The sequence below is a fragment of the Zalophus californianus genome, chromosome 11, assembly GCF_009762305.2.
Source record: "Zalophus californianus isolate mZalCal1 chromosome 11, mZalCal1.pri.v2, whole genome shotgun sequence".
Lineage (NCBI taxonomy): Eukaryota > Metazoa > Chordata > Mammalia > Carnivora > Otariidae > Zalophus > Zalophus californianus.
Window position 1 is genome coordinate 37691689 of NC_045605.1, and position 27966 is coordinate 37719654.

General features: G+C 48.1%; 1 protein-coding gene across 1 annotated transcript; it reads right to left on the reverse strand.

Annotated features, from left to right (window-relative positions):
* Positions 1-555: 555 nt before the first annotated feature.
* On the reverse strand, positions 556-27966 carry ENDOD1 (endonuclease domain containing 1). The gene is made up of 2 exons (XM_027580429.2): positions 27577-27966; positions 556-4801 (listed from the first exon to the last, which is right to left on the reverse strand). The coding sequence occupies exons 1-2, from the start codon at positions 27874-27876 to the stop codon at positions 3599-3601; spliced, it is 1503 nt and encodes a 500-aa protein (XP_027436230.1). The 5' UTR covers positions 27877-27966; the 3' UTR covers positions 556-3598.

The window sequence follows — 27966 nt, forward strand, 5'->3', positions numbered from 1 at the left end:
TCATTTCCTATGTGATTCAGAATCAGTGAAGGAATAAGCCTTTGGTGCTTATTTATGGAGGACATATCACAAATACCTGGTGTAAATAGCTTTTCAGAGGAAAGAACATTGAACAGTAGTTCTAAGGCCTCTTTCACTGACCTAATCTTCTCGTATGATTCTAAAAACAGTTTTTTTTAAAGATTTCATTTATTTGAGAGAGAGAGCATGAGCATGCACAAGCAGGGAGAGGGGCAGATGGAGAAGCAGACTCCCGGCTGAACAGGGAGCCTATTGTGGGGCTCAAGCCCAGGACCCTGAGATCATGACGTGAACTGAAGACAGACACAACCCACTGAGCCACCCAGGCACCCCAAAAACATTTTTTAAAAACAAACCTAGATGTGTGCAGAAAACTGCTTGAGTCAAGGTGGATAAAGAAGAAAATGGGAAAAAATAAGAGTCACAGATAATCCCCAAAGCTCATTTCAACCATTAGGATTCTCCCCGTTTAGATATTTTGTGGTTAATGATATAGATAGGACGATATAGATGCATAGATAGAACGCTAATGAGTTGTCAACGATTATTTTATTGAGCATTGCAAGGTGCACAGCATTGTACATAGCCTGAAAATGTCAAGTTGACTTCCGTCACACTCTCTGTAAAGGCTTCCTTCGTTTCCATGGTTTTGCGGGCTTTCTTCCCATGCTCCAGGGAGCACGCTGCTAGGATTGTTCTTGCAGCACTCACCATGCTGTGTTTCAGCTTTCAACTGCACCGTGTGTTCGCCCCACTAGATTTCTGAACTCCTCCAAGACGGGATCCACGTATTGCTGATCTCTGCAACCTCGATGTTCAAATACATGTTTGACAGATGAATGACTGAATGAATGATGAGTGCTTCATTCTAGATCCTTCTCCCAACTCCCTAGTCTGCGTTTAGGTGGAAGTGCTGATGGTGAGTGAGAAGCCATCATTCAAAAGGCACAATGGAAAAGAGGAGTGTCCAAAGGCGTGGCTCAACCACAGACTAGAAATTAGCTCCATAATAATGAACAGTTGACCTCCCCAGGGCCTGAGGACCTAACAGAGCCACAGAAAAATCTTCGAGCTACAGACAGTGTTCATCAGTCCAAACTGTCACCTCAAAGTGAAAGTAGTTTATGGGGGGGAGCAGTCCAGCCACCTGCTGGAGCCAGTTCCAGTAAATCAGGCTCAACTAACCCTACTGGTCCAGAGCGGATGGGCTCAGCCACCTCGCCTTAAAGATCTATCTTGCTTTATTACCCCTTCCCAGATTTCACAAAAGGCCACAAGAGAATAAATAAATAAAACACTAAACAACTCGAAGTGAAAAAGAAGGCATTTCTAAGTGGCTCTCGAGAAGCAGTTTGGATGCCCTGTTCCTTGCATGGTGCCAAGGGGTTCAAGCTGCCTTGGATGGCCTCTCTGGGCCTATCAGCATGCAAATACATACTTTGAGGGAACAAAGATTCTGCGGGGGGCAGGAAGCATGGCGCTGTGCATGGATGGCTAATGGTTTCATCACTTGGGCTCAATCCATCCAATTGAGGAGTCAGGGCCTAGACTGTTTGATGGACGATGGAGAAAACCCAAGGAGGCAGCTGAGTAGTAACGCACACAGCACATTATCTGACATCCCAGGTGTGATGGGACATGTGCAAAAGACCTTGGCTCCTGATCTGCCATGAGCCAGCAAAGAAACTAAAGGCAAGCCTGGTGCCCCCCTGTGCCTCAGTTTCTTCATCAGTTGAGGGTTTGGCCAGCACATCTCTCTGGTTGCTTCGATGATTCTCTTCCTTTCACCCAGCAGGACTCTTGACCCCTCGGTACCAAGGTGAACCCTCACCCTTCTGTGAATCTCCATGCTGCTGAGATGAAGGGAAGGCCCACTACAGGGTCTCACTCACAAACAGAAGCGGTGCTAAAAGACGGCTTAGGATTCTTGGATAAATCTAGTGCATATCCCCTACCATGGACCAGTCTGGTGTTCATAATCCCCAGTATTGTCTCACCAATTGACCTTCTACTTTGGGTGCAATTCAATTATTTTTCGGCAACACGGAACTCACTACACTCACATTTCTTGTCTACCGACCCACTGGAAGTATTATTTCTCTCCATTATTCTCTCCTTGTTGCCTTTCTGGATCCCAGGTATTTACAACTAACTTTCAGATGAATGGTACTCTACGCACAACCCCCCCCCCCCGCCAAGGACAGTATTTTACACGTGGCCCATTTCTACCTCACAGCAACTCTTGAGGACACTCAGAAAAATCCAGATGATTCCATCTCAGCTGTGGAAGGTGGAACAAAGTTTGGAAGATACTGCTTTCTCTTTCAGGGCAAGATTTAAAATAAATTGATCAGAAAAATAGGGGTTAGCTCTCAAATCAAACTTGCATTAATGGGAGAGTTATGTTTTCTAGCCTCAAACACACTATAAAAGTAATTTCCTAAGACATGGTGATTCTTAATCAAGTTTATGCTTATATAAACTTATATATGGATATGGATTTTTTTTCTGAGATGGCTAGAATAGTTTTTTTTTTCTTTTGTGGCTCTTCTGTATACATTCATACCAAAACAATCATTTAAGGACAGAGGTCAGAGATTTTACTGTAATGGGTACTTGTCTGAAGCATAACAAAGACTGATCTAGAATGTTGGAGAGTACAGATTTTCATATTAGCTAATATGTCAGTCTTTGAGTTCATTCTTGTCAGCCAGAGATTTAATATACATCAAGTTAATCCAAGCTTAGCTAAGGACGTTCTCAGACCTACAACACCTACTCAGAGCGGGGCTCTGACCCTTGCAATCTCTTCTTTATACCTGAGAGGATGGTGCTACACTGTTCAAAGGGCAAACAATCTTTGCCCTTGCATTCAAACTTTGTTATGCCACATTTAACACATAATGCTTATCATTACCTAAAAGAAAAATGCAGCAAAATTCATCTTGGGAGGGGAAAAAAAACCACAAAAAACCCAAGCAACCTTACAGGTCCTTGGAAGCCATGGAAAGCTCAGGGCTAAAGCAAATTCTTTATCCCTAAGAAAGTTATTTCAACAGGGAAGCATGTCTGCACTTCACCAAGGTCAGATGAGTTGGGGAGAAAGAGAAACAAATGAAAATGAATCAACCAACAGCATTTATATAGGCTTTGCCTTACATCTCATAAAAGAAACAAGATTCCTTTCCCATTCTCTCAGAAACTCTTTGGATTAAGGTTGTCTTCTTCCTAATTCTTCCCTTCTCTGTAATTCCTAGTTATCACAAATGAACACCAGAGTATCTCAGGTGGTCCATCAAGTAGCAGAGTGAAGAAAGATTCTAATGGTTTGGAAGTTTGCCCATATCCCACAGATGACCTACACATAATCCCACGCTCAACATCTCTCTTTGCTCAAGTCTAAATTATACCATCTTCTTTTGCAAAAACATGCAAATACCCCTACCAAAGGCCAAGATATAACAGTAATTGACAGCGAACAGAAACCCATTGTAAAGACAAAATATTCCAGCTTTCTCTATTTAAAAAAAAAAAAATCAAATTCACTGTAACTGGACCCTCCTAGTTTTTCTGAGTTCTATAACTCCTCCGAATTGTCAAAAGTAACCCTGTAGCCAATCCTCTTGCAGATACTAAAAATAACCTGAAACAGGCTACCCATAGTGCCAAAAGCAGCATCAAAGAGCAGAGAGATGGTGCCACCAAGGCCCACTGCAATGTCCTTGCACACAATCGGAACCGCACTTATGGTGTGCATGGGGAAAGTGGCCACGTCCACAAGGACTCGGACTGGAATGCCCAGAATGCGGCAAATGGCCTTCAGCAGACAACAAAGGATCCGGAGAATGGCCCTGATGATTTTGACCATGACTTTGAGTACCTTCCAGGGGATGCTCGCCAACTCTTCCCCAATGGCCAAGAAGTATGAGATGGTGGCTGAACCCAAGCGGTAAAGGCAACTTTCTATGCCATTAAACACCTGCTTGGTAACAAACCACAGGACATATATAACGTTCTTCAGGATGCCTACAGCAACGTAATAAAGTAATTGGAAAAGCCTGATGATGGGGGTGGCGAGGAAGGTCCTCAACCTGCCCAAAAAGCTCCTCCTCTCCTCAGATGGCTCTGGAGGTAGCAGAGCTGACCCCTGGCCCTTGGTGCTGGAGAGGGGATGAGTGCCCTCTTTCGCCTGTACCATTCGCTCTTCATCCTGGACTTGGTTGACCACTTCCAGGATTTTTTTCATTCTCTCCGTGTCCTGTTCGGTTTCGCCACAGTTGTCCCGGAAGAGCTGGGGGTTGAATGGAAGCAGCTTCTCGAGCTCTCTCACCATCACGTCCTCTATGACGTCACCATCCCGGGCGTGCTGGACAAAGCCCATGGCCCAGCCGCCCCCGGGTGCGGCGCAGCAGGCTGCCAGCCAGACAAACGCAGGGACGGTCACTCTGTCCTTCAGTTTGCGGTCTGAGGGCACAGCGCCTGTGATGATATACAGGTGTGCCCCACTGCTACACTGTGGGGTCAGGGCCCGCTCCATCAGGCTGTTGAGATTCAAGTACCACCGCTCCCGGAAGGACGGTGCCATCGGAGCTGTGTTTGTGAGAGCGAATGTGGCCACTTGCAAATCCTTGCTAAGGGAGAATGGGTATAGCTGTCCTCTTTGGTAATCAGAGTCCAGGTAATCTGTACTCAGGGCTTGCTTGCTTCCCAGGCCACTCACAGAGGTGATGGCATCAGCTTCATCAATCACCTCCTCGAGGGGGCTGGTGGGGTCATCGATCTGAAAGAAGAGAGCAAGTATTGAGATGCATCGTGTTCACTGGAGAGAGGGTGCACTGGAATCACTTGCACTCGAAGCCAAGGCTCTAGAGAAGTCCCTAGGGCACGAACCCTCCCAGCACCTGGGTGTGGAAGGGCTTGGTTCTCCGTTGCACACACACTTCATTCTAATATCCCAGGACCCTGGTGTTTGGAAGCAGGTGCCAAATAGGCTGTTTCCTATTCTACTCCCTGTGTACACTCCACCCCTCCTCTGTGCTAACACCTCCCCAAACACACACACACACACACACACACACACACACTGGGTATTCCATTATGAAGTCACTCTACCATATCATTTATAAAACATTAAATCCCAGGGTCTTATAATAGCCTGCTCACTGACCTCCACTGACAGACATGCCCATTATGATTCCCGCTTCCTGTCTTAAAACCAGTTTTTTAACCTATGACAAAACTTTCTTCTGCTCCCAGGCTGATGAGTTATTTTAATGTCATGTGTTAAAGAACCATGTGAATAGCTAAATAAAATCAGAATAACAGCCCCCCGTCACCACCACCCTTACTTAACTCTACAGAACAGCCCCATGGGTCTTGGTAGCCTTCACTTTCTGAAGGAATGTCACTGTGTATATCACTAAAATACCAAACTCACCTATGGGAAACTGGACTAAAAATAGTAAGAGTATTTGATTTTAAAGTCTAATATATTTTTTGAAACACGGTCACGTAAAGGGCAGATGTATTTTTCCATGCTCTCTGCAGACACAGTTTAATGATCTGGTTATTGCCATCATAGTAAATTACTGACAACACTGCTCCCTGAAGACAAGAATACGCCTGTGATGTAAGAGGTAATTTCAGATTACATTTCTGGGTTACACTTGCCCTTCTGCGAGAACCACTAATCTTACTCTTTGGTTTCCCAGCGGAACCTCTGGACGGACGGACAGGTACAAAGCTCTCTCTATGTACCCTCCCTCCCTGCTGACCTGGTCCCCCTGGGCTGCCCATGTCATTTGACACAGTTCCTGTGTTTAATGGAAAATTTTTTTCCTAATCACAACATGCTAAGTAGGTTTTAGAAAAATGAACTCTCCCCCTCCACCAGCATCCTGCCCCATAAATAATCTTATAATAAATTCCTTTTCGAATTTAGTACCAAGAAAAAAAAATGGTTTCTCTCAATGAGTTGGTCTCTATACCAGACAGTCAAAGCTATTTAAACCCATGGGGTTTCTTTTTGTTTTGGAATTAAATGAGACTTTTAGTTTTCCTGCCAACATGCATGTAAGAAAAAGAGAAAAAAAATTGCAAAGGACGGCACCTGGGTGGCTCAGTCGGTTAAGCGTCTGCCTTCGGCTCAGGTCATGATCCTGGAGTCCCTGGATGGAGCCCCACATCAGACTCCTTGCTCCGTGGGGAGTCTGCTTCTCCCTCTGCCCCTCACCTCACCCGTGCTCTCTCTCTCTCTCAAATAAATAAAATCTTTAAAAAAAAGGAAGAAAATTGCAAAGGAGGACTGTAGGGGAAATACTCATCCATTCAACAATATTTATTGAGCATATATTACGTGCGACCAGTACTGTAGAAGGAAGCATTCGCATCGGTAACAACCACCACCCCCATCAACATTTCTTGGGCACTATATGCCAGGCACTCTTCTGAGAACTTCACATGTATTAAATCAGTAAGTGGCTATGTTGTCTTCACTCATTCAAGCTTACCCCAAAACTAGGTACTATGGTATTGTTATCACCTTTTTTGATAAATGAAAACACTGAGGCACATCAAGATTAAGCAGCCTATTCTAGGTCACAATGAGGGGTGGCATCACCACACAAACATGGCAAGTCCAGCCCCATGGCTGGTGTCCTTAATCATTGCTTTATGTGCCTCAAAATAGGCCTTCACACGAAGAAATGCACCATCTATTTGGGAAAGCAAGACACAGATGCAAAGTGAAATAGGAAGCCAAGAGAAAGATAACAGTGCCATGCAGGTTACCCTAAATGCTGAATAAGTGATATAAAGAAAAAGAGCACACGAATTTCCAAGGAAGGAAGGGCACCATGAATGCAGTCAAAGATGATGTCTCACTTCTTGGAGAAGACAGAAGCTGAGATGGGATTAGAAGGATGTGCAAGACTTCGCTAAATGTAGAGACACAGAAAGGTCAGTAAGGCTTAACAAGACTTCTACACCAAGGCCTGGGGGCAGAGACCAGCAGCCTGTGAAAAGAGGATTCTTTTTCTCTCTCTTTTTAAGATTTATTTATTTGAGAGGGGACAGGGCAGGGAGAAAGAGAGAATCTCCAACAGACTCCCTGCTGAGCATGGAGCCTGAAACGGGGCTTGATCTCACGACCCTGAGATCACAACCTGAGCTGAAGTCAAGAGTCAGATACTCAACCGACTGAGCCACCCAGGCGCCCCCGAAAATAGGATTCAAAGTAAGGAAAAGTGAAAAGCTGAATTGGAAAGGACAGCAGGAAGCAGAGTATAAATGATCTGATATACAGATAACTCATCATGGAATAATTATCACTACCAGTGAGTGCTCACTATGCACCAGGCACCACGGAAAATGCTCTACATAAAGCATCTTTTTAAATCCTAATAGGATCCCCATCACCTCAGATATGGCAAAAATTGTAAAGCAGGTTTGCAAAGGACTACCATTCAGAAAGCACTGCCCTGCTGCATTTACTCTTCACATAACCCTCTGGGCAAGGGATTATCTTCATCTGACATACAGGAAAGTGAAAACTCACATAAGTAACGCGTACAAGGTCACCCAATATGTAATATGGCAGGGCCAAGGTTTATAGCCAGCTTCTCAGACTTCAAAGCCCCAGCCCCGCGCCTCTGGGTGAGGAAGGGAGCACAAGAGCTCCAGGGTGGCCGTGTTGGAGGACAGGTGGAGGACTAGAGACACCTGGGTAACACAGATGGAGCCGCAGGAGAATCAGGCACCTAGATTCACATCAGAAGTCAGGGGAGGAGAAAGCTTTGGCTAGAGAAGATCAACAGCATGATACCCGCCACAGAGAGGAAAGGGAAGGATGGAGACAATGACCAAAGCCTTCGATGATTTGAGAATCCTTAGTGAGACTTCAAAAGGTGATTTCCACTGAGGGTTCAGGAAGGAAGGCAGATGGTGAAAGTGACGATATGGGCAAGAGTGGACTGCAGACACAGACGGCTTGTTGAAGTCTTTAGGTAAAGGCAGGAGATGAGCAGGCCCTTCGCTGAGAAGCAGGGCTCCCAGGGATCCGCAAATATGGTCTTCCAGCCCCCACAAACGGCCCAGGGACAGGGGCATCGGGAGGGTGGGGCTACTAGGTCTCTGTGCGTGCAAGGAACATTTTGGGGCTCAAAGGCATCTCAGGGGCATAGTGCCCCTGAGCACCGGCCCAGTCCCTGAGCGTTTCTGGGCTGCAAAATCCATGCAAACCTTAGGGACCTGAGTCAGCCGGTGCAGATTTGCCACAGGGGAGTTTGTCACTGAGTGGGGAGGAGGAGCTATTTGTCGACAGTGACAATGGTCTGCAGAACACGAACACGAAGCTTCAGCACTCAGCTGCAGTACACTGCCCCCTTCTTTCCTCCTTCGTCTCTTCTCAACTCCTCTGAGAGTTCACAAGCACCTTCTCTGAAGCAGTTCAGAGGCCTGGCAGGTACAGGGGAGACCACTAAACCCCCTTCCCGGTATCAAGACTGCACAAGGATTTTGACGAGACAGATGACCCCACAGGGCCAGAAGACCAGAAGGTCCCAGCCAAGACCTCCAAGACCAGCTGGGGGACTGCACCGTGGGGCAAGAGAGTAGCAGCATAGGGAGAGTGTGTGTGTGCCCTGAGAGTGTGCACAGGCACAGAATGTTCCAGAACACACAGCTACACAGAGGCTTTGCAGAGGGCTGGGATGGCCAGGCGAGGAGGGTGGGAAGGTGGGAGGCGCTTATAACTAGTCACCAAGATTAGTTTTAAAGAGCACACACCATGGATCCAGCACAAAGAGATACCGGGGTCGGGGGATGAAGGTGTCTGCATGTGGAAATTGGGCTCCTGTGCATTTACTTCTTATAGTTTTACAGACTGCAAGTTCCATAGACACCGGGATCACCTCATACTTTCGCCTGCCTAAAACATGATGACGACTCTGCATATGGTAGGTTCTAGGTAGGTGGTGGCTGATCACGCGCACTGATGGCACGGGGGGTGGGACAGCAAAGGGAATGCTCCTGGGAGCCCGTGGAAAAGACCATCCCACCAGGATGAGGGGACCTCTGCTGAGAACACAGGGGAAGAGGTAAGGGTCTGTGGGGAGTTGGGATTGGTGAGTTCTCTGCCATAAGTGGGGACATGGAGGCAGAGCCTAGGGAAGGTCTGCAAGCCTCGGAGGTCACTGTGCCAGGGAATTCAGGAGAGCGGCAAGGGAAGATGCTGGAAAGAAAGGGAGGCTCCGTAGAGGCCAACCAGGGTCGATGGGACAGGGCGGCTCTGCTTAGGCCAGGACTGTCGTTTTGTACTTATTTTACCCACAGCCACGACATGGGGTGTCTGAACTCCAAGAACAGGTTCAGAAACAGGATGAAGGGGGCAGGGAGGCCTTGGCATCAGAGGCCAGGTGGGCAGGGGCCGACAGTGGCAGGTGACAGCTACCGCACTGCTCAGGAAGAGACTGAGTGCGTGCGGGTGAGGAGCAAGACAGGCTCAGGGGACGTGGACTAGGGGTCATCTAGGAGGATCATCCAAATGGTTATAAAACTTTGCAATGGTTCGGGAAGGGTGGAGTTTCCTCCCCCAGGAGAATCTGAAGCTGGGGCTAGGTAGGCACTTGCGGGGCTGCTTCAGATATGACCCTATCATCAGGAGAGACCCGGTGGGCTCCTACTTAACTGGGGACAAGGAGGCTATTTCGTTTGGGGAGTTGTTTTATTTTCAACAAGAGCTAAGTCATCGAATGGGCTGAACCGTTGGCGTTCCAATTCTGTTTCTGCCCTGAACTATGACACACACACACACACACACACACAGACACTGAAAAGATGCTATCATCCCACTACCCATCACGGGGCAGTCAGAGGGTCCCTCCTACAGGGAAGAGTCGGACCATCAGATGATCTTATCAGACCTGGAGCTGGCTGGTGCAAACAGGCCCTCTCCACAGTCGCACACAGGAGAATAAACTAGACCCGAGGCCTTGGGCGAATCCTGACAGAATGCACTCACCACAGAAAACACCCAGCTTGAGGAAAGAGCTGCCTTTCAGAAAAGGAGTGGGAGGCTGGGGGGACCACGAGAGCAGATGAAGGCTATTTGAGGAGGAATAACCCATAAGACCTTGCAGCTCTTGGGAAAGGAAGAAACAGAGTTCCCACCCACCCACTGAAGAAAAAAAAAACAAACAAACCTCCCTGTTTGACATCCAAAATATTCTTTATCCTCTTGGGAATAGAAACAGCTTTAGAAGACTTAGTAGGATTTTCTTTTTATTTTAATTCTTTTTATTTTCTTTTTGAAGGAGAAATGCAGGGCTTTCCACTTCCTGACCAGCCCTTCAGCACTCAGGCGGGCTTCCCGGTCCTCTCGGCCTTCCGCCCCGTGAATCACCCTTCCTCTGGGCCCCCAGGGCCACTCACACACCTTCCTGCGGGCATTTCTACCTCCAGCCGCTGTGCGCCCTGTAGGTGCCCAGCATGGGTCCCCCGACCCCCAGAGGTGAAAGGCAACCCGGTGAAGGGTTCTCTCCTAAGTCAGAGGATGACGGAGCAGAAGAAAGAATACAAGGCTGTTCCAATTCCATCTCAGGCTTTTCTTTTTCTTGGAAATTAAAAAAAAAAAAGTCAATAAAAGGGAGGGATTAAAAAATGCACCAACCCTGAACAGCAAATACCTGCTGGGAGGGGAGGCCTAAGGGTGGCCTCCGTGGCCTTGGGGACAAACTCCCCATGGGACTCCTCTGGCTGCAAGTTTCAAACTCCTTCTGGGAGCCTACAGAAGTGTGCCGACTCCTTTAAGACCTTTCCAGAAGTGCAGTACCTTCTCAGGTTACATCATCCCTGCTCTTCTTTGGTTTCCTTCCCTGTTACTCACTGAAGCCTGTTTTCCACTCTCTACTCTGCTTTCTTTTCCAGAGCAATTATTCTTAGCATGTGACTGTGTGGTACGGAATTCCGAAAAGTCCGTTTAAGCTGAGACATTTCTAATTTTTTTCCACCTTCTGGGTTCAGACCAGATTAGTGGTGCTCAGGTCTGGCTGCACGTCAGAATCACCTAGGAGCTTTAAATAAAATACGTCCAAGCCTCACCCCGGACCAATGAAATAGGAATTCTGGGGTTGGGAGAGGGCTAGGAATCAGGATGTTTTTAAAGTTCTCCTGATGATTCTAAATTGAGAACCCGCTGGGCTAGATCTTTATCAGATTCTCTTTTATCCTATCAGTTTCTGGTAGAATTAACTCCTGCCCAGATGGTCACTACCAGAAATTAGTGATGTCTCCTTAAATTAGTTTTCAAAACTCAGTTTATATTAGAAGCACCTTGGTCCTTGTTAAAAATGCAGAGTCTTGTGTGTCACCCCAGAGCTATATATTCCGTAGGTGTGGAGTGGGGCTCAGAAGTGCATTTTTACCACCATCCCAGGTGATGTTGATGCGGGGCGGAGGGGGGGGGGAGGTTCCATGAACCCCACACCTAAAAACAAATCTTTAAATCACCTTTGGGTAGTGCGCCCCCACTGGGCTTAAGTGATTCACATGATACTTGAGATTTGTGAGAGCATTATCCACAAACTGCAAGAGCTCTGATGATAACACTAAGGGAGAGAACAAAGGATTACAGGGCCATTGAAGTCTGCCTCCTACTGGACCAGTTAGTATTCTGATCACAAACATGTGTAAACATGGATTTCCTGCCTTATTCATATATGGAATGAGAAGTCCGTTTTTGCTATGTACACTCTTTTGAGCGTATCTCACTAGTCTAACGTCTTTGATAGAATCCTGTATTTCCTGGGTAAATGACAAACAGGCATATTTGCGAGCCCACCCCCCTCCAATACACAAAACTCCTCCAATGTCTTCACTCAAATCTTCCCTTACATTCAACCAAAATAGGCCAGTCTGTCCCCAGCAGTGTGAGTTACATGGATGTCATGTGAATGCTCCCCAGCAGTGTGAGTTACATGGATGTCATGTGAATGCTTCCCTGGTTCTCTCTGGATCCTGACCTCGGGGCGGGGGGGTGGCGGTGCCTCCACCATTCCTCTCCGCTCCTTGCATTCCACCTGAGTGCTTGAGCCCAGCCCCAGCCTCATAGCCTCCCGTGCTGAGTGGTCCCCTTTGGCCTCCCAGATCCATTCTCTTCTCCGCCCTGCTCTGGGCCCCAGCAGGCTGACTTCTAGGGACCACATCACCTGAGCTCTCGTGCCCTCTGGCTTAGCCAGGGGGAAGGTGGGAGAGATAGCAACCGGAGTATTTATTCCTTTGCTCTCCCTCCACCCGGCTGCTGTGTTTCTGGCTCTCGCTGAGTTTCTCTGCTGTCATGGCTCCCACCAGGCTCTAGCCTGACCCCGCAGGCTTGGGATGGTGACAGCTTCCTGTAAAAATGGCTGGGCCCTAGCAGACTTACCATATCTTGTTGACTCCCTTAATTCTCTGTACATTATTTCTTCATTCAATTCTGTCGGTTAAGCTACTTTGAGAGTTCCATCCAGTTTCCTGCCAGGACCCTGGTTGATACAACCTGGGTCATTGAATCAGGACAACAGTCCTGATTCAATGAGCGCTTTCCCAAGATCGCAACTCACCCAGTCCTGGGAGATTAATTCCACCTTGGGGCCTTTGTGGCCTGCGTTACACACAGAGATGGTATACAGAACCGGTTCTGCTGACTAGTGAAGGTCCCTCGAGAAGTCGAATATGGCTGCGCAGGCTGGACTCTCGCAGACAAGCCCCAGCTATACCAGCCCTGGCCTGTCAGTATGCTATAGTTAACTTCCATTTTTAAATTAACTATTTCAGATACTATCTCTGAAAGAGCAGCACTTCTTACCACATGATCCCCTCCTACCCACCTCCTTGCCAGTCACATCTGGCCAGCAAGCAGTCAGATGGCTCTCTCCCGGGTTTTCAATCCAAGAAACTCAGAAACTGCCAACAATCAGAGTGTGAAGGTTGCCACATGCAGTTTAGGGTTGGGAGCCAGGCTGACCCATGGGAAAGCAGGAAAACCCTTCGAAGATCAGGAGGGTAGGATAAAGACCCTGAAGACTGTGAGACCATCTGGCTTCTAGAAGTTTGCCAGCTCTGCTTCCTTGGAGGCCTGTGTGTACCTCGGTTCCTATGTCTGTGAATCTACCAGTGATCTGTTACAACAGCCCTGCCCTCCACCTGAATAAGCTTGGGTAAGCGTGTGATTCATGCACCAACTAGCCTGAAGGAGTCCCCTGTGGGAGTTGGGGCAGGAACCTTATAGGCATGGAATCTTTCAGACACCTGGACTAAATTTCAGGAGCAAATGAAGATACAAGGCTGTCTTGGTTCCAGAAGTCTGGGAACAGACCAGAGGGGCACCCCATGGAGCAGAGAGAAGGAACTTCTACTGAGTTCCCCAACAAAGAATGTATCAATGGGCAAAGTAACATGGAGGATAGTGTACGAGCCACCAAACTCCAAGAAGAAGCTGAGGCCAATCACAAGAAAAGTAGCAATGGAGCAGGAGTATGGGTTTTTGTTTTTAACCAGCTCAACAGTTTTATTACAGAAATCCAAGATTACACAGGACTTTAGAGTTGGCATTGGGACCCTTCCTTTTGCCAAAGGTGCATACAACACTGATGAAGCACTGGTTTTGCATCTGCTTGGCCTGACCTGTCTTCTCCCATTTGGCCACCTGGAGAGTCTGACCTCTCACTTTCTCGGCACAGGCCAGGAAACAATTTGAGCAATAATACTGAGGCAAACATAGGAGCCCGGGGACCCTTAGCCTGGTTGTCTCCAAGGCAGGCATGGTCGGGGAAGCCAAGGGCACTTGTTCATCTCACATGCTTAATGTGTATGTATTGAGTGCTAATGTTACAATGCAGAGTGCCTTCTGCATACAGTGTCACACCATCTTCCTTACTCCCCTGTAGAATAGGGACAATTTATTAGCCCCATGTCACAGAGAGGGAACTGAGCTCCACGAAATTCAGTAACATTTCCAAGGTCACACAGCTGGTAAATGACAGAGTTAGGACTCAACCCAATTTTGTCCCTCTACAAGACCCACCTTCTTAACCACTCTGTGTGCTTGCTCAGTCCTTGCCCCTTCGGGGCTAACAGTCTAGTAGGAGAGAATTCAGTCACGGTCACGATCTGCCTTCCTGCCTTAAGTAACAAGACACCTTCGAGAAGGGACTGGGTCTTATTCCAGGGCTAGGTCTGAGACTCCTATTTCTTGGCTTGGCGCTGAGAACTCAATAAACGGTTTTGATGTGGATGAGAATGGCAACACCGATCACAGTGTCCATCAACAACTGGATGTCGACTCCTCCACCCCTCCTTCGTTGCAATGCTGAAATTCTAGACGAGCTGACCAAGAATAATAAGTGAATGAGCAGATAATAAACAGGATGGGCTTGTTTCAATCACTGCAAACCCCTATAATCCCACACCTACCTCTTAAACCCCAATTCACCGACAGAGAACAAATTTATGATACACCCTGGCCTCTGGTTGATTGTGATCACATTTATTACGTACATAAATGGGAGGAAATGTTCAGGGGCTGGCCTGTGGCAAGAACGGAGGCACAGAATGGGACCCAGTACTGACAGCAGCAAAAAAAAAAAAGAAAAGAAAAAAAAAAAGAAACAGTACTGCGCCTGGATCTTGAGCAATATAACCACTGTCAACCCAATTATGGAGTCGCCCTCATCGGAAAACGGGGAAAGGCTCAAAGCCTGTCTCCACACAAGCTGACAGCTATAAGAAATAGCCTTCCTCTGAAGCCAACTTAAATATTTACCCTTCACTTTGAAGATCATTAGAGAAGGGGACCCGACAGTCCCTAAACCCTTTCCCACAGCATAATAACTCTTGCTGTTGGGAAATGGCTTATTTGCTTCCAACCTAAACCCTCCTCGAACTATTAAATCTTACCCTGTGTCTTCAGCACAAAAAAGACAGCATATACTTCTCAATGTTGTGTAATAAATATGATTTAAGGCTAGTAAATCTGCCCTCAGGCAAAATCATTTCCATTTGTTCAAACTTCTCTCCTGGGCTTTATGAATGTCACTCTTATTTTTTTTTTAAGATTTTACTTATTTATTTGATAGAGAGAGACAGAGAGAGGGAGAGAGCACAAGCAGGGGGAGCAGCAGGCAGAGGGAGAAGCAGGCTCCCCGCTGAGCAGGAGCCCAATGCGGGGCTCGATCCCAGGACCCTGGGACCATGACCCGAGCCAAAGGCAGATGCTTAACGGACTGAGCCACCCAGGCGCCCCGAATGTCGCTATTCTTCAAGTTCTTCTAAATGTGAGACTATATGGCAGCGGGGCTTAGGAACAGAACCAGATTAGAAATGAGGAGACTGGTCAGCTCTGCCGCTGACTGGCTTCCTGACACTGGGCAGGCCAGTGAGGCCCCATAAGAGAACAAGGATCACCACTGCCCAGGAACACAGGAAGGGGCAAGAAGGTAAGATTATTTCAGGCCACCCATGAGTTGTCTAGATATCTAGACACTGACTTGAAAAAATATGATGAAGTAGACTTTGCATGTGAGGGCCCCACGCCTTCTTTTTTTTTTTTTTAAGATTTTATTTATTGATTTGAGAGAGAGCAAGAGCAGAGCGAGGGGCACAGGGAGAAGCATACTCCCCGCTGAGCAGGGAGCCACACATGGGGCTCCAGGATCATGACCTGAGCCGAAGGTAGACGCTTAACTGACTGAGCCACCCAGGCGCCCAGGCCTTCCATTTCTAAATTAAATAAAATATTTCTATTCATGTGCAAATTCACTCATCAAGAGCCCCTTCACTTTCCCGGTCCATGGGTATGGTGGTCCTTTGAGAAGCTTGTTAGCTGTGACTTGGGGATCCCAAAGAGTGTTGAACCTTGTTGACTAGAATAAGTGGCTGAGAGCCTATATATGTCTCTATGTGAATAGAAATTTCTGGAATGTTAGCACATACCCATACACAAACTGTAAAGGTTAGCTTTCTGTGAGAAATGAGATCCTTTTCTTTCTAGACTTCTAAAATGCTCAAAAAATATTTTTACCATAAGCATATATTACTTTTCTAATCCTAAAAACCCTTAGTATTATAAATGATGGCCATTACCATACATTAAAAGGGTTAGTTGAAAATTGTCCGCAGGTCTAGATCTAGGACTAGGATTGCCCACGTTTCAAATTTCACTGTCGCTGTTCAGTCCATATTTGCTAAGTGCTCCACACTGGGCAACATTTCTTCATCACTTATGAAATGCTGGCCTGAAGCAAGACCAGGGGCTGGCAAGCTACAGCCTGTGAAGCCAAATCTGACTGACCACCACTTTTCATAAATAAAGTTCCCTTGGAACACAGCCACGTTCATTCATTTATGTATTATTGTCTGGGGCTGTTTTTGTGTGAGAACAGCCCAGCTGAATAGTTGAATCAGAGACTTCATGGCCAACAAAGCCTAAAATACTTCCTATTTGGCCATATACAGAAAAAGTGTGCTGGTCCCCGTGTTAGAGGCTGAGGTTCAGACAGTGAGCAATGAGAACCCTGCACCCTCCCTCATGGAACTTCAAGTCTCACTGGGTGGCACTCAGTTATACAAATACATGTGTAACTGTGACACACTAGCAAAGAAAGGTGAGGTCTGGTGCTACTAGAGAGTATTCTGGGCAGTTGCCCTATTCTGGAATATCGTGGAAGACAAAATGCAAAACAAAACAGCAGGTACATAGGTCCTTTGACGGGAATTAGGAAAACAGCAGCACCACCCTCACAGAAATGAGCCGAAGTGGCTGGTGGTAAGGGACTCGCAATGTGTGCGGCCCCAGGATAAGGCTGGGTGGGGAGTGGGAGATGCACGTGCAGGACTCTGGACATCACTATAAGGATTTATCTTTATAGGAAGAGAAATGGGGAGCCCTGGAGGCTTTCCAGGGAGGCTGTTGGAGGCATGACAGGATTGATGATCTGAGAGGATTTCTCTGGCTTCCAAGGGGAATAAGTTTAGAGATGTGGGTAGGAGGAATTAACCAGGGAGGAAGCTGTTTTGCAGAGGCCTAGAGGAAGATGAAGGGAGCTTGGACCTCTGCATGCAGATGGGCCAGGATCACAGGGGGGAGGTCTGTCCAGTGAAGAAAGTGCAAGAGCAAGTTCACCAACCACCCCAACAGTGCCCTTGGCCATGAAGGAGGCATCTGTCATCATGGGTTCCATGGTTCCAGACACACTAGAGATACTCCAGAATGACAGAAGACTGACGGTGGTTCGTAAGCTCGCCTTTCCCTTCCCCAGGCTTCCGTGCACATCCTGAGACTATGGTGGATGACCAGTCTTTCAGAAATATCAATGGTGGCCATTTCCTTACATGGCCCTGTTCAGTCATGCGTCCTGGTCAATTCACACAAAACACTGAAGTGATATGGGTCAACTTCTTCCCTCAGTTATAAATATTAAAATAATGAAAAGGGGACTTCCTGAAACCAATGCTACCATCTCCCAGACACAGCGGGAAGGCTCATTTACCAAGCTGGGTGAATGCCAGGTTACCTAAGACATAAGGACAAAGGGAAGAATGTGCACAGGGGAGAGGCTGTCAGTTTACTAACAGTCATAAAGGAAAAAGGAATTTCTGTCCTTTCAAGGACGTGGGGTGTGCTGAGTTGGAGAGAAGGTCCTCTCCTGGTCCCAAATCAGGGTGTATGACATGACCGGGGTATGAAGTTTCAGAATGTGCTGGGTTCAGCTGCCTTTCCTACTCTGGGGAACCAGGCTGGGGCCATTGGAGGGACTCTTGAGCTGTCTAGGCTGAAGGATGGATGAGTGGGTCCTCTCTCTCTGTTCTAGAGGTGGGGCTCTGGAGGATGTGCTTTGCTGGCACCCCCCTCCCCGCCCCGGGGCAGTTGGCACCTGGTCAGGAGCTGGGCTCTCCTCAGGCTCATGCATGGCACCCAGCCCACTTCCAGCCCCAACAGCTCCACGCCCCCACAGATGCAAGAGCCCTCCCTTATGCTGGCCACACTCACTGAGATGCAAGGGACAATACTTGTTGCCTGACAGAGCTTTTAGATGATCCCCCCCACCACCAACCCTATGGAGAATGTCTGTCTGCATAATGGCCATGGGCAGTGCTCACAATGGATCGATGGAGTGGAACAGAGCACGACTGCAAAAGGGAGCCAACAGCACTCAGCCCAGCACAGTGCTTACAAGCCATAACCTGCCGTGGTTTCAGCACGAGCGTGCACGGTCATCGGCACGTGGCTGTGGGGCTGGGAACATGCTCTGGTCTATAAAGTCCTGATAAAGGAACCCGTGAGCTTTGCAAAGAGGAGCTTCACTCAGGAGAGGGAAATAGGAACTCCCCCGTACATTAACGGGTTTGCTAAGAGAGGCAACTCTGTGGGCTCTCTGATGTCAGAGAGCCCCAGTCCCACCCTTTCTAGCTGTGTGAGCATGGAAGAGTAACCCACCCTCTCTGTGCCTCAGGAGCCTCCTCTGTCCAAGGAGGATAAGGACAGCACCTATTTCCTATGGCTGCCCTGAGGATTACATGAGCTCACACGTGAATCAGGCCTGGAAGAGTGCCCAGGGTGGTAAGTAAGCCCAAGTGAACACCATCCTTCAGCCCCACCTGAAGCTCCGCGGAACACTGAGAGGCATCTCGTACTTAGCACGTCTAACACTCCTTCTCTGGGATCATCATCTTATTCACGGCAACTCCGTTCTTCTAGTTGTTCTGGCCAAAGTCCCTGGAGTTGTCTGCCACTCCTCCTGTTCTCTCATTCTTGGCTCTCCCTTCAAATTATACCCAGAACTAGACCGCCACCCCCAGTGGTCCAAGCCACCACCGCCTCTTGCCAGATATTGAAAGCTCCCATCTGGCGTCTCTGCTTCTGCCTTTGAACCCACATAGTCTGTTCTCAACGCAGCGGCCAAAGTGATCCTATTAAAGTGTAAGTCAGAACACATCAAACCCCACCCCCCCAAAGTCAGCAGAGTGGCGTCCCATCTCACACGGAGTAAAAGCCAAATCCCTTACAAACAGCCCAGAAGCCCTACATGGTCTGCCATCTCCCACCCCACCTCTCTGACCTCATCTCCTGCTTCTCTCCTCATTAATCCTTCTTGTGCCACACTGGCCTCTTTCTCAAACATGAGGACCACTCTTGCCTCAGGGCCTTTGCCCTTACTGTTCTCTCTGCCTCGAACATCCTTCCCCCAGATACCTGCATGACTGGCTTTGTCCCTTCCTTCAGGTTTGTACACAAAGCCACCTCCACAGTGATACCTTTCCTGAAAACCCTTTGAAAACTTCACCTATTCCCTGAGAGCTCATATCCTCCTGCCTTGCTTTATTTTTCTTCTTAGCATTTTCACTATTTAACATGTTATATTATTTATTTATTTATTTTATCGCCTGTGTCCTCTGTTGGATAGTAAGCTCCACGAGAGAAGGTATTTTTGTGTTTGATTCACTGCTCCATTCCCAGGGCCTAGAACAGTGCCTGATACACAGCAGATGCTCCAGTAAATATCTGTTGACTTAGGGAATTCACTGATAGAGGGCCCAGGGCCTTGTTAAAGCATTAGGCGTTCCTGCCAACTGAAACTCAATCAAAACTCAAAACCAATCACCCCTAAAATTAAGGTACAAGTCGACTGGAACATATAATTTAACCTGTAAATTAACAATGTATTTTCAAACACTATTTCAGCCACCTGTTTGCTCTGCAAAATGAAATGTACCCATATTTTTCATCTTGAGTCAAAGTATAGTATGTCCTCAGCCTGACCTCTTTGGATGGAGCCACACTCTGTCCGGCACTGGGTCAACAGAAGCATGACTGGAATACTAATGGTGCTTCTATTTTTGGTTCACGCCATGAGTCAGTTTCTTTTATTTCTCCTTCCTTTCAGTGGCTAACTAGATATATCAGCAGGCAACAAATTATGGCTGCCACAGACGCCACGTTCCATGGGGCCAATAGGTTACATGGCCACTCTGGAGACATGATATACAACTTGAAGGGGGACCATACTCTTGAATGAACAGTAGTTCTAGGAGCAAGACCAGATCACAGGAAGCGAAAGCTACTGGTGAGTGGGAGGATTTATTTTCTCATATTCTTGTTAAAAGTTTCACTGACAGTTTAAAAGGAAGAGAAATCTGAAACCCAAAGAATAAAATCTTTATTCAGGGAAAGCTCCATTGAATCACCATGAGCTCATAACTGAGCTAAGAATAATCTGAAGCCGAGATTTTCAGAATGGCCCATTCCAATGCAAAGCCACAAATCATCCAAAGAATTAGATGAATTCAGTAAAATAAAAATAAACTAACAACCCCAGTCAGTCAATTTGGAATCTGGAGAGAAAATATGAACACTGTCACTGGAAGACCTCACACTTGAGTAGAAAGGACAGTAAGAGCTTGGGAATCGGGCAGCCATAACCTCCAATCCAGGCTCTGCATCTAGCAGCTGTGCGACCATGGGTAAATGGCTTCACCACTCTGAAGCTCAGTTTCTTAAACTATAAAACACGGATTACAATATCTAGTTATATGAACGGGTTAATTTGTGAAGACCCTTGTCCATAGTGAGGGAATCAGTAAATGACATCTCCTTCCCTAGGCTGTCCAAATTTCAGTCTGAACTGAAAGAATGGTGTACAGCGATGTCAACCCTGAACTGTTTCAGGACAAAAGAGCTCTAAAATGTTCTGCCAATGTAGGGCAAGTTCCTTAACTTGCTCCTGAGAATGACCACAAATCAAACAGAAACACTGAATTCAAAGAGGAAGAGAAACCTACGAGAGGAGAAAAATGCAAGGAAAGAGAGCCTAAGTGACTTCTGTTTTTGCTATGTGCACCCCAGTGAGGAAGAAATTGTGAGTGATTGACTTTGGAATCATCCCTTTGAGTCAGCCGCTTCCCAGACTTACCCAGACTCAGTGCCATAGATTGCAGTGCCACTGCTCACCATTTGTTTTGTGACAACACATCTCTTGGTGACTCAGGACAGGGAGGGTGGAGGTATCTCTGGCACCAATTTTATTTTTGTTCTTTCAGTCACCTAAAATCCATCCATTCATTCACCTATCCATTCAATCTCTCACCAAAGCTCTTTCTAAGCACCTGTTGTATGATGTGAAATATATGCCTAGTGTTTGAGAAGATACACAGATGGTTTACATTTTAAGAAAGTTGTAGAATTGTAAGAGTCACCTGTCTAATCCAACATTCCATTTGTGTGTGTGTATTTGTGTATGTCTTACACCTATTATATCAGGTGACTCTTGATCTCGGGGTCATGGGTTCAGGCCCCACAGTGGGCACAGAGCTTACTTAAAAAAATAAAAAAAATTTTTTTAAGGTAATAAAAAAGGGGGTGGTGATTAACATAACAATAAAAATTTTTTTTTAAAAAGGTAATAAAAAGGGGGGCTGACTCAGCAGAGCACGCGACTCTTGATCTCAGGGTTGTGAGTTCAAGGCCTATGGTGGGTGTACAACTTATATAAATATTTTTTTTTAATGTAATAACACCAGGGCACCTGGGTGGCTCAGTCAGTTAAGTGTCCAACTCTTGATTTCAGCTCAGGTCGTGATCTCGGGGTCATGAGATCGAGTCCCAAATCAGGCTCTACACTGTGCGTGGAGCCTACTTGGGATTCTCTCTCCCTCTGCCCCCCACCCCCCCGACTCTCTCTCTCTCTAAAAAAAAAAAAGTAATAACACGTATTAGAGTAAGACCTTAGTAAAGTAGACACATTAATATTTCCTAAGACTTTACCAGATTCCAGGTACTGTGCTACAGGTTTATGTGTGTTACTTTGGTCATTTGTCACAACCACTACATGAAATTAAACACTGTTGTTGCCTCTAATGAACAGATGCGAAAAAGAGGACTGGAAGAATTTAAGGTCACATAGCCTTTTTTTTTTTTTTTAAAGATTTTTTTTTTTTATTTCTTTATTGAGAGAGAGAGAATGGTAGAAAGCATGAGAGAGAGGAAGGTCAGAGGGAGAAGCAGACTCCCTGCTGAGCAGGGAGCCCAATGCGGGACTCGATCCCGGGACTCCAGGATCATGACCTGAGCCGAAGGCAGTTGCTTAACCAACTGAGCCACCCAGGCGCCCAAGGTCACATAGCCTTTAAGCAGCAGAGCAGGAGGTCTGAATTCAAGTCTCCTAACTATAAAGTATGTATCAGAATTGTCCTGTTTGCTGCACAGGGATTTAAGTGTATGATGTCTTCGATGTGTCTGTTCTCTGACACAATGACAAAGGGACTGATGTTAGAATAAAGGCCTGTCTAATAGTTTCAGGGTGTGTGTAAGCGAGAGGCCACTGATAGAAATTAAAGATCCAGAACTTAATCAAGGTTCTAACTTGTGATCACTGTTCACAGGCATTTACTAGGATTTGAAATATGGCCTCATGGGCCCTTTAGGACAATGCTTTTGTAGTTAACCAGAATCTACCTTTCATTCCAGAGCCACTGACACCTAAGCAACATTTATGTGGCCAAATTTGTGTTCCCACTTGTCCTACTAACTATTGGAATGAGAAATGAAGTAGAAAATAAGATCCCCATATAAAAGATGAGAATTAAAAACCTATGGCATTAATGCAGTGGATGCCCTAGGAGGTCAAAGAATCTCCATGATATATTCAAAGAGCATTGGACTAAGAAGAAATAATAGTCATGAGTTCAAATCCAAGCTGTGTGACCCTGGGCACATCACTTAACCCCTCTGAGCCCATTTCCTCATCTCTACAATGAAGACAGTGACATCTACCTCAAACTATTTTTGTAAGATTAAAGAAGTGTAAGCTGAATACGAAACCAGATCCGTTCAGCATTCATCTTTATAAAATGGCAGAGTCTTCTACGATGGCCTCCAGAATGAACTGACAATGCACTTTGGTAATGCATCACTTACACTTCATCCAAAAATTCTTCCATTAAATGGAAAGGAATTGAGAGACTAAAAGGTTTGAGCCTCAGTGTACTAAACCAGAACCCAGTTCTCAGGTCTCTGAAGTCTTGACTAGAAAACTTCTAAAGCATCTCCACCATGCTAATGGGGGAACATTTTCTCACCTTTTTTGCCTTTTCCCCATTCTCTCTTTCTTCTTTCTTTTTTCTCTTTCTTTCTTTTTTCTTTCTTTCTTTCTTTCTTTGACAGAGAGAGAGAGAGCATGAGCAGGGAGGAGGGCAAGGGGAGCGGGAGAAGCAGGCTCCCTGCTGAGCAAGGAGCTCGATGCAGGACTTGATCCCAGGACCCCAGGATCATGACCTGAGCCAAAGGTAGACGTTTAACCGACTGAGCCACCCAGGCACCCCCCATTCTCAACTTAAAGGTGACCACATTCCACATAAAACCTACAACAGCCCGCTGTTTGCTTCCTTCAGAGTTCTCCTTCTGTCCCTCAGAAGATTCCATTTAAATTCTTCCAGTGTGGGTGGACATGGGATCCTGTGTCTGACACCAAAGAGCTACTGTCCGGAGAAGAGATCCAAATCATTTGGGGTCATTCCAAAGGCCAGAGCTGGGACTAATGGGGTGGACTTAGAAGAAGGTTGCAGCTCTGCACATGGAACATGCTTGTATTAGCGGCTGCTGGCCAGCTATGGGGCAAGCCTCCTGAAGCAGTATATGTCCCACCAGGAAAGCTCAAGCAGAGCATCGCACCCACTGCTGCCTGACTTAGCCCAACAGCAAATTATTTTATTCAACCCTTGTTGAGAGACTCTCTGTGTCCCAGGCACTAGGAACATAAGCATGATGAGTGAGGTGCAGCATTCACCTCTCCTGGGTTCACACTGAGGAGACTGACACATAAGCAAGTAATTATAAAACAACGTGGGGAGGGATGCCTGGGTGGCTTAGTCGGTTGAGTGTCTGCCTTCGGCTCAGGTGATGATCCTGGGGTCCTGGGATTGAGCCCAACACTGGGCTCCCTGCTCAGTGGGGAGCCTGCTTCTCCCTCGGCCTGCCATTTCCCCCTGTTGGTGTTCTCTCTCCCTCTCTCTCTCTCTGACAAATAAATGAACCTTAAAAAAACAATGTGTGGAGTACAAAAAAGAGAGAAATTATCAGAGTACTGAGCAGTAGAGCTAAATCAGGTGGGCAGTTCTTTCTAGAAGAGATGGTACCTCAGCAGTCTTAAAGGATGGAGGAGGGGAAAAAATGAGGGGCAAGATGGGGCAGTACAGAAAGGAGATTCGGGGCAAAAGGATTGAGCATGAGGACAGAAGCAGAAGTGACAAACAGTACAGTTTCTGAGAGGCATGCCAGGCAGTGGGATAAGGCTAGAACATAAAATGTGAGGGCGTGGAGGAGTGAGAACCAAGGCTGGAGCTGGAGACAGGAGCCAGGACGTGGAGAGCCTTGTTAAACTGCATCCTGCAGGATGAACTTGGTCTGGTAGGTGTTGGGCAGCCAGCACCTAGAGGTTTTAAGCTCAGGAGTGACTAAGTTTCTATGATCTTCAATTTCGGTGTTTTTTCCCAAGGGAAACTGCAGGGCAGCTGTGAAAGCTGCTGAACTAGGCTGAGGGAGCCCCGGGGGCCAGCACAGCCCTGCCTGACTCATCGATCAAAGCAAGCACCGAGCTCCTTTGGCCTCCCGCTCTGCTGGGCCTCTTGGTAAAGCTGACTTCAGAAAAAGGTGATGTGGGCACAAGGCAGCTGAGCATTACAAAGTGCTCTGAAGAAGTCCACAGTTAGCCCTGAGCATCCTCCGCAGTGGGGACCTTGGCTGGGAGGCAGGCCTGGGGACGCAGGCTGCAGGGGCGGGTGGGGGGGGGGGTAGGTTTGCTGCAGTGTGCTCCAGAGCCCGCCTGCATCTCATCTTGCAGCTCTTCCTCCCTCCCTCCTTCCACCCCTCCTTCCTGATATCCTCCGGCTCCTGACTGAGGCTGGGGTAGGAAGGAGGGGGACATGAGCCCATCGTGCGGGGAAAAGCATCAGCCACTGCCACCCTTCTGACCTCCCCAGCTGGGAACTCAATGGCCTCCTGTCCTTTTCCAAACCACTGTTCATCTCCCCTCTCAAGCTGCCATTTGGAACAATGTCCCCCCTCCCTCCCCATCCTCTTTTACCCCCCGCCAAGTGCCATTCCTCATTTCCTGCCCCCAGGGGCCCGGGGTCTCCTGTGCCTCTGTGACTTGGTTCTGCCCCTGAAACTTGCTCATTTGTGACTCCTTCTGTAACTGCATCAATGGCTCTGCCTCCCAAAGCCTTCCCTGATTATTCCTTCATACCTGCCCTCTCCCTTCTGTTACCCCCCTTTGTTTGCAACACTTGAGCAGACTGTCACCTACATACTTCTACTAGTTCAGGCGCTCCAACCACTCCCCGTGCACTAATCCCTGAAGGGGCATTTCTCACTTGTGGTGTTCCCTCCAAAACATCAGGAGGCTTGGAATGTCCTCCTCTTCGTCTCTCTTCTGAACTCTCTGCTTCCACCTCCAGGCACAACACAGATGTCACCCTGACCCCAAGGCTTTCCCCTCTCACCCCCAACAGAGATTAAATCTAACAGGTCTTTGTTTACCTTTATGAAAGTATAGGCTTTGCTTATGTCCTAATAAGGTAGGACTTATGTGCCAGGCATCTCTCAGAGAACTTTGTATAGTAACTCATTTAATCCTCAAGGCCACCCTGTTATTAGCTCCAGGATAGCCTGCCCAAATTTACAGCTAGTCAATAAAAACATTCTTGAACCCACATTGCTTGGCTCTAGTCAGTTTTTCTCCTCCCCACCCAGCAGGCTTCTTCACCTGCACACCAGGAAGCCTTGGAGTCCAAGAGCTACCCTCTCTTCTCCTGGTTCCCTATGTGCCTGGCACCCAGCAGGTGATTACTAACTGTGCTCTGAATTCAACGGAAATTTACCACGCATTCCTGTGTCTTCTTCACTTGTATGTTCTGTCTCCTTGAGCCGTCCGGAAGATCCTCAAGGAGAAAGGCCTAGGTCATCTGTTTCTTCTCTCTTTTTTTTTTTTAAGATTTTATTTATTTATTTGACAGAGGGATAGAGAGAGAGAGCACAAGTAGGCAGAGAGGCAGGGAGAGGGAGAAGCAGACTCTCCACTGAGCAGGGAGCCCGATGCGGGGCTCAATCCCAGGACCCTGGGATCATGACCTGGGCCGAAGGCAGCCGCTTAACGGACTGAGCCACCCAGGGGCCCCGGTCATCTGTTTCTTGGCAGGCCCACAATCGTGATGTATAATGAATTGTGGGATACGCAGAGAGCTTGAGGGGTGCAGCTAGGGACAAACTAAATGTAGATTAATATAAGTCTTACATGTGTACAGTTTACAAAGGCTTTTTCACACATGCCTGATCTCCTAGGTCCCGACGTCAAGGAGACAGCTATGGATTGGATGCGGACAGGAAGACAAGACTGAGGAGCAAGATGACATGAGTCCCGGCTAAGCTCTCAGAGAAATCCAGAAATACCTGGATCACATACAGGGATTACAGCCCAGGGCTCGGAATGAAGCACCTGAAAGCCACAGTCTGTTCACCCATGTGGTTTTAGCCAGCTTTGGCCATCAGGAGTGGGTAGGCTCAGGGAGTAGCTCTGCCCCCTGCCAGGGTGGTCTTGACCGCTGGGACAGGCACAGGAGACGGTGGGAGGAGGCGAGTGAGAGGCGGAGAACCCACCCAAGGGGAGCCTGGCTGGGTCTGCAGAGAGGAGGCCAGCTATGCAGAGGTGGGGCAGGATGTGTTAAGGCAGGTTCAGCAGGAACTCTGGGGACCTTCTGCAGTGTTTGGTCACCCTCGCCAGCCAGTACAGAACACTCACGACATGGTTTCCAGGTGGTCTGATAATACAGATAGAAGAGTCTGGTAAAACTAGTTTGACCTTCCCACTAGCTGGAGATAGTTTCCCTACTATTTGTAACTAACCCATGGCATTTCTAAAACCATGTACCTTGATTGTCCTAACTCAACAGAACTTCAGGTCGAATTTACTCCATGTCCTGTGCACAAGGGGTTTTCAGGCTCAGGTAGCCTCTGCAGAGGAGCAGCTTTTCCATAAGTAGAAAGGGCAGTGAACCTCTAAGCCAAAACACCTGCCCCATCTTACCAGCTGGGCAGACTTCCACAAGTCTCTTCACTCCCTGGGCCTTGATCGCCCCTTCTGCAAAATGGGCACGAAAACGCCCACCCACCTACCCGGGGGACCCAAAGAACTATGGCAACAACCTGCGCCAAGGCCTGTGGGCTCCCAGCCTAGGCTTTCCGCAGATCTGAACTGTTCATCTCACGCTCCTCACCGGTCAGGAAATGAATGAGACACTGCAGATGTCTACCCCGAAATGTAGGGGAGAACCACCTCCCACTGGGGACCGCGGGGCCCCCGCGGCTTAAGCGGAGGCTCGCGGATCGCCAAGCCCCGGCTGCACCTTAGACAGGGGTGCGGCGGGGCGGCTCGGAAACCCGGGGTTCCTGACCTGGCCCCGAAGGCGCGGGGGCTGCCTTTCCCCGCCCCCGGGGACCAGCCCAGCGCCCGGGCTCGGGCTCAGCTCGCTCACCTGCGGCTCCACCAGCCAGCGGGGCTGGGCGCCGGCGGCCGCGGGGCGCGCGGCGCGGAACGCCGAGTACACGGGGATGCGGTCCCGGCGGCTGTACAGGGTGGCGAAGCGCTCGGCGCCCTCGAAGCGCTGACAGACCTTCACGTGGGCCTCGGCCGCCAGCCCCGCAGGCGGGGTCCCGGCGTAGAAGAACCGGTCGCATTCGCCGAAGCCGGCTTCCTCCTCGCCCACGAGCCGGCCTTCCAGCAGCCCGACCAGGGCGAGGAGGCTGCCCAGCGCGAGGCAGCGCGCGGGCCGCATGGCGGCCTCTGCGGGCGCGGCGGGGCCGAGCGGCGGCCGGGGCGGGCTGGGGGGGATGGGGGTGCGCGCGGGCTCTGCGGGCCTGGCCGG

Coding starts and splice junctions, on each gene's coding strand:
- ENDOD1 (XM_027580429.2), bottom strand. CDS start 27,876: ATGCGGCCCGCGCGCTGCCTCGCGCTGGGCAGCCTCCTCGCCCTGGTC. Junction 4,802..27,576: donor GCTGGCTGGTGGAGCCGCAG/GTGAGCGAGCTG, acceptor CTCTTCTTTCAG/ATCGATGACCCCACCAGCCC.